The 7,500-nt window shown below is 34.6% G+C and overlaps 1 protein-coding gene across 1 annotated transcript; it reads right to left on the bottom strand.

Annotated features, from left to right (window-relative positions):
- Positions 1 to 330: 330 nt before the first annotated feature.
- On the bottom strand, positions 331 to 4,353 carry Saysd1 (SAYSVFN motif domain containing 1). Its single transcript, XM_027359544.2, has 3 exons — positions 4,058 to 4,353; positions 1,504 to 1,736; positions 331 to 545 (listed from the first exon to the last, which is right to left on the bottom strand). Exons 1-3 carry the CDS (start codon positions 4,268 to 4,270, stop codon positions 413 to 415), a joined length of 579 nt encoding a protein of 192 aa, XP_027215345.2. The 5' UTR covers positions 4,271 to 4,353; the 3' UTR covers positions 331 to 412.
- Between the last annotated feature and the right edge of the window lie 3,147 nt (positions 4,354 to 7,500).

Genomic DNA, 7,500 nt, shown 5'->3' with positions numbered 1-7,500 from the left:
GTATCATAATTCTGCAATAGTTTGACAGAAAACAGTACAACAAAAGCAGAGTATGGTGAAATAAACCTCACAGTAAAATAACAATAAGTGAAATGTAAAGTAAATTTATATTCATTAATGAAATCCTAAATCAACTAAAATATAAAGTGATGATCCAAGGGCTGAAAATGTGATGAGCTATTTCACTACCAACAAAACACTAACTATGGAATTCCTGGAATGGAGCTCATAACAAGCTCTGTGCCTCTTCTAATATCTGTAAAACTGATGTACAAAATTATCCAAGTTTTTATCATCCTAAAATACATTCAATGGAAATCAAAATAACAGTAAAGATGGATAAATATATTTCACTTCCAACAAAATAGTTTGTTTTAAATTTCTTGGAACGTATCTTGCAATTTGCCTCTGTTTACATCTTATGTAAAATTTCCCGTTCAAATTGTTCTGCAGACAGCGTTCCATCTATTGTCTCACAGTTGGGGTTAAAGACAGAGTAGGCACTAATTTCCCCCTTTTTCTTGGGCTCGGATCTCATGTTGTACCTGAAAAATAGTATAATAGTGATTACAAAACTATAAATGCATACTTACATGCTACTACACCTTATGAGTAGTGAATGGCAAATCGTTATCAGTATTAAAAATAGCTGGACTAACAGAGGTAAACTGTCTCGGTGATTTAGAAGGAAAAAGGTAACCATTCTTCCATACAAACACTATAGCCAGTATATATTGACAAAAATTAAAGCTGGAAATAAGTATTTTTCAAGTAATAAACAAGACTGCAAATATTGTATGTAATAAACGATCATTAATATATTTTTTCTGGACATATCTTACCTTTGCTAACTAGTATAAAACAAAGAGTTATATTATAGTTAACTTTCAATGGCTTAATATGTTGCAGTTCTAAACTAAAATCCAGTAATCTTTCTTAATAATAATTTTATTATTAGGTTTCTTATCCGCATGCAGTGAAGTTAAATAATGCTTAACAGTTTCAACTAACAAGATTCTTCAAACATGAAAACTTCATTGCAGTTTCCAATTGTTAATCCAAGTATAGTGAACTATTTTCCAATTAGCACTAAGTATTTATACTTGAAAATTACATACTACATTAATTCAAAAATAAGGAGAAAAAAAGTATCCAAGCCCATAAAACACTTTCTCTCTGGGTTTGGTATAAAGGTAAGGTTAACATCTTGTCTTTAACAGTGTTTTCAATTCTTTACTCCAACTTCTTGTTTGTTCAAGTGTATGTGCCAAGGTTGCAGCTGAAAGTACATGCACAAAAATAACGACCTTACCTTTACACATGGTAGGTAGCTACCCTGCTCTTTTCAATAACATAAAACACTTAATTTCCATTGAACAAACACCACCATGCATACACATCCTTTAGAACCCCAAATAAAGAAATTAGACTTCTCTTCTTTACCTGTGGATATTTACCCTATGTTCTACATATGAAGCAGATAATCACCCTTCTAAAACCTACCATATAAAAGTGAAGGCACTGAAGATAAAAAACACTGCTCCAAATTCAAGTAATATGAAGATCTTGACTAGAATCAACCATAAGGCACATTTCAGTCCTAAAGCAATCCAGTCCAGCTTTGTGTAAGAACTAAAGGACAGTTGTGAGGAGTTTCCTGCACTGTCTGCATCGCTATGATCTACACTGGTGCCTGAGGAGGACTCTCTCGTGACTGTTAATCTCTTGCGAAGTTCCTGTGGTGATGAAAATCTCTGTTAGTTTTTTTACACATACATAGCAGACAAAATGCAATGACTAAATTTATAGTGTCTGTAAAGAAGTACAGCTAATTTTCATCTAAAAGTTATTTGCACATCTATTATGTAAGACTTTCCTTTGGTAAACAAACTGCTGCATCAAACAATTGTGAAAAAAATCCCAAAGTAATTGAAATACTACCTATTCTTTTTGACATACATATTACATATTGTGATTCTCTAATATAAGACCACAAATTTGTTAAACCTATTTGGAGATATGTGAACAGACCAATACAGATATGTATTAGTTTATAGATGCTTCAACACTGACCTCTGATAATATCAAATTAACAATTAAATTACAATGCCTCCCAAGAAGCAAGAGAAGATAAAAAAGTAGTACATATAACAGTAATGAAGATATATGAAAGCTACTACTAATAATTATCATAATAATAATGATTGCAATATAATAAAATTATAAAGGTAAAAAGATGAAAAATAAAATATTTGATGATCTTGTCTAAGAGTTGGTAGTACTAAAAGTGTACAGTTAAAGAATAATTGTAATTGTTAGAATCAAGGTTGCAGCCTACTGGTCTCCTAATAATTTCTGTGACCTCCTCCTACCTAAATATATATAAAGGAAAACTTATGCTTCTATCTTATTTTATTCTTTCATATGAACTTACAAAATGGCATAAATCTGATAAGGGTCCTTTTCTACCAAATTAATAACGTTGCAAATCCTAAATCCCAGATAAAAACTGGTAATTCATGAAAAAACCTGTAAAAAATGCATAAAATATACCGTAAGTTATACATCAAAAATATATATAATTGTAAACATTTTAAGTCAACTGAGCATTGAAAATATAACATTTCTAAACACAACCAAAGAACAATAGACTAAACCTTTAAACTTCAAATAGAAAATAATAAGAAATACAATAATATCCAACCCTTTAAGCATTTAAACCAAAATTCAGGAGTGAGGTAAAAAAAAAAAAAAAAAAAAAAGATGGCAGTCATCTCAAAACAAGATGATACCACTCTCAATTAGGTTAGGTTAGTGTTAGTACTTATTACCAGAAAATAATGTTCATATGCTCATATGCATGTGTGTGATGTACACCGAACTGACAAATCGGATATGGCTGCTGTACACGTAATGATGGCTAAAAATATATACATACATACATACATACATACATACATATATATATATATATATATATATATATATATATATATATATATATATATATATATATATATATATATATATATATATATATATATAAAATAGCTCTTATTTTTAGGTTTATGTCACCCTATAAAAAACCTAACCTTACAATAGGAGAGTTCAAGCTAATAAATAGCCCTACACTTGGTGATGAATTAACCAATAATTTGTAGTAAAAGAAAAACTATACTATCACGGAACTAAATATTTCTGGAATTGTAAAAGTATTTTAGTGTCTACCTGAATGGCATATAACAGGGCAATAGTTTGCCAAGTTTCAATATAAGCTTACAATATCTATGCAACAAATGAATATGGAGCTTGTGCTGAAAATCAGTAAGAATATAAAACAGAATATTGACAACCAAATGATGATACAGCAACTACTCATGCTGGAAAAACAAACGCTTCAAATAAAATAATGGCTAACTATACTTTTCATTGTGACAATAATTCTTATCAACGAGAGCCAAAGATAATTTGAACACTGAAGACAACTATGTAACATGGCATTAGTTAAAAGTGAATCTTAAAATTTATCGTATAAAAATTCTTAGTGGCTTCTAAAGCAATATCTAACTACCTGCGCCTCACACATCACAAGATTCTTATCACTTGGGTTCGGTGTAATAGGCCATCAGATGATTCTAAGAACTGACAACTTGAACACCTCACCTTCACATTCATTCATCTAAAAATGAAAATGAAAAATAAAATATTACTTAACGGTTTCCTTTTATATACCTTGTTCCATTCTCTCTAATAAGATGATCCTGCTACAGCCATTTTCATATCAGAACTTTAAATCCTACCCCACACCTAGCATAACATGTACATTACACTCTTATGAGATATCATTTTAATTGTCAATGATAAGCTTTACGTTTTCATAAAATAAAATATATTATAGATAGATGTAAATGTAGATACAGATATAGATATTGGTAGAGATAAAAATAAAGATAAAGATATTGACAGATATAAATATAAATAGATGGATGGAGATATATAGAGAGATAGATACATAGAGAGACAAATAGACTGACAGATTAAAAGCCACAATATTCACCTTCGCATCGGAATGCTCTTTGGGTTGTTGCTCATCCGCACTCGAACTGCTCTCAGACTCGGAAGCTGTGCTACTACTCCTCATAACAGACATCGCTGACCATATCAACTCCCAGAACCGCTTTTTAACGCTTTTGTGTGTCTCTTCCTTCTTCTTCCTGAGTCTATACTGTGCTAACTGCTCCTCTATGCTGGATTTCCCTGCTGAATGCATCTTTGGGGTTTCCTTTGGGGCTTAATCCTTAGAAGTGTCAGAAGGGAAGTACACTTGTTGACGTCTACATACGAACAGCTGATTTGTGCGTTCGATTGTAAATTAAATATGTTGATAACTTATAACTACGAAATTTTATGCCTGTATTTTCGTTAATTTCTGAATGCTGTACCTATGGATTTTTTCTTTGAAGTTGTTGTATTGTTATTTAAAAAAAGACTCGAACGTTAAAATCAGCTAATTCATTCATAAATTTTTGTTCATAGCCGTGATGGCGCTCTAGGTCTGTAATAATGCAAACGGATAGAATCGGAGGCAAAACGGGCCGAAACGGTGATTCTAGATTACTGTCAATTAATGCAAGAACTCTAGTTTATGCAACTATTAAAGTCCACACAATGAAAATTGAGTTGGTATCTAGCCTCCAGACTGTAGAGTATTTTTTGCGCGGGGAATATTACATTTTTTCATGCGCGAAAAACATCATTTTGTCTACATTTGCGCGGACGGATGATGGAACAAGTGCGCGGAAAGGTCAAAAGAATCTTATGCGCGGAAGATAATTTAAAAAAGAACTAAGCGTGCGCGGAAAGTTACTCGATAACTACATTTGCGCTAACAAAATTTGACCAAATAATTATTTAAGGAGCACAATTTTCAATCTCTCCTGGTCGCGTAAGAACACAGAAACGGACCGAATCGGAGGCAAAACGGAGCTTTAGCAGATATATAGAGTACAATTCTTGTATCAAAAGATGAAAATAATCTCCAACAGCCTCCGTTTCGACCCATTTTGCCTCCGATCGTTCCGGTGTTCTTGCGTACTCGAACGGGTTCATAAGAACACCCAAACGGACCGAATCGAAGCAAATTGAGTCGGTATATAGCCCGGGAATCGATGACTTATAGAGCACAATTTTCAGACTGGCTGAGTGTTTGGAAAAGGAAGAACAAATCGTTGACAAAGGTGATTTTGCGAGTTTAAAGTATAATGCCAGATTTTCCAAACACCCAGCCAGCCAATGTATCCAATATGGCCGCAACCATACACAAACCGTAAGGGGGGAGACTGAAAATTGTGATCCATAAGATTCCCAAGCCAGATAACAACTCAATATATACATATATATGTACACACACACACACACACACACACACACACACACACACACACACACACACACACACACGCACGAACATGCACACACGCACACATACACACACATACATACCTACATATATATATATATATATATATATATATATATATATATATATATATACATATATACATATACATATATATCATATATATATATATATATATATATATATATATATATATATATATATATATATATATATATACATACTTGTATACATAAATATACATATGTATGTGTATATATATATGTATATATATGTATATATATATATATATATATATATATATATATATATATATATATATATATATATATATATATATATATATATATATATATATATATATATATATGTATATATGTATGTGTGTGTGTGTGTGTATGTATGTACACTGTGAACGAGAGGTTAGCATTATGTATATACATATATACATACATACATATGTATATATATGTGTGTGTGTGTATATATATATATATATATATATATATATATATATATATATATATATATATATATATATATACAGACGTACGTTCCATCGCATATCATTTTAGGCTGAGTTCAGTGTGGTAGTTGAAATAGTCTTTGTATTAACATATTAATGATTCTAACATCCGTTGCTAAAATCAACGGTAATATCCGCTCTATCTTCATGGTATTCGCACTCATTTTTACATACACTCACTCATCTACACAGACAACAGACACTGTAAATACATACAAATCCTCATTGGTTGTGTCGTAGTTACAGGCTATCTCTTTTGCCTTGTGGCGTTGCCAGTCGTGATTAGTGAAAATGCACAATACTCATTTACATATTTTTTTCTTTCTCTATGAAATGACAATCGGTTCAAGGAAATCCTCGCGGATTGACATTGACATTTCCCTTATCTATTCTCATATCTATCTGAGATGGTTTGTAGCTCAAGAAGGTCCATGAGGATCGCTACTCCCATCTCCCTCACACTGGACCGTGTGAGGGAGATGGGACGGCACAAAAGGAGTCCTAACTGCAGCCCGGACGCCTTACAATGCCGTGAGAAGAACATCGCCTGTAGATCGCCGCATTCCAGAGGACCAGGAGTCGTTAGTGCATGTATTAGGCCACCCCAGGATGAAATCTAAGGTGCTGCCTGCCAAGACGCCCGTTGATCCATAAAAAAAAACAGGAACTCGTCAGAGCAGGTCCCAGGATGCTAAGGAAAAACGCCTGCCTGGACGTCCGTAGATCGGTTAAACTCCAGGAGCTCCCCAGCGCTGGCATATGCCGCCCTCAGATGCCAGAAATGACGCCCCTGCTAAAATGCTCATAGACCCAGACGCAGGTTACGAGGACGTCTGTACGAGCCGAAACCGAGAAGGACCTGGACGAATCTGCGAAGACGTGTGGACGAATATGCCACTGAGTAACCCTGAATGAGGACTACAAGGACTCTGGATGAACCGTAGTCGAGGAGGACCCCTAGGTGAGACCTTCCAGGACGTGTGGACGTCAAGGACAGATGGATGCACTAAGGACCAAGAAGAAGAGGCCGACAAGGATGAGCTACACGAGGATGACCAGAACAAGAAAGCGAGGACAAGAATACCAGCAGATCAGGTCTGATCATGGGTCACCCTTGAAGCAGAGCAAATGACGCCTCGGGGGCGGTGTGAGTAAGTGGCCAAGCAATATAGCATACTGCATAACATAATGAAAGAGAGAGGTTGGCCTTATATATATGTATATATGCGCATAGATATGTAGGCATATATATATATATAGCATACTGCATAACATAATGTAGCTCACAAGCCATGCCGGTTTGCACGTGTTTCCCATTAGGATTCTAAATATACGGTCCTCGTGTCCGCCACCCACGCTGTCGCCGGCACCCGACCTTGACCTCGACCTCCGCTACCCTCCGCCCGGCAACTGCCCTCTCCCAGGGCCAGAATGTAGGGTTCCACTCAGCACCGCCAGTGATATAGTGCTCTCAAGAAATAAACGTGAATCCGTAAATGGTGCATCACAACTGCCCACCAGTATTCCATACATGGGAGGTTAACATCTTACAATA

Source organism: Penaeus vannamei, chromosome 7 (genome assembly GCF_042767895.1).
Source record: "Penaeus vannamei isolate JL-2024 chromosome 7, ASM4276789v1, whole genome shotgun sequence".
In the NCBI taxonomy this organism is placed as follows: domain Eukaryota; kingdom Metazoa; phylum Arthropoda; class Malacostraca; order Decapoda; family Penaeidae; genus Penaeus; species Penaeus vannamei.
This window is presented reverse-complemented; position numbering and strand designations above follow the sequence as displayed.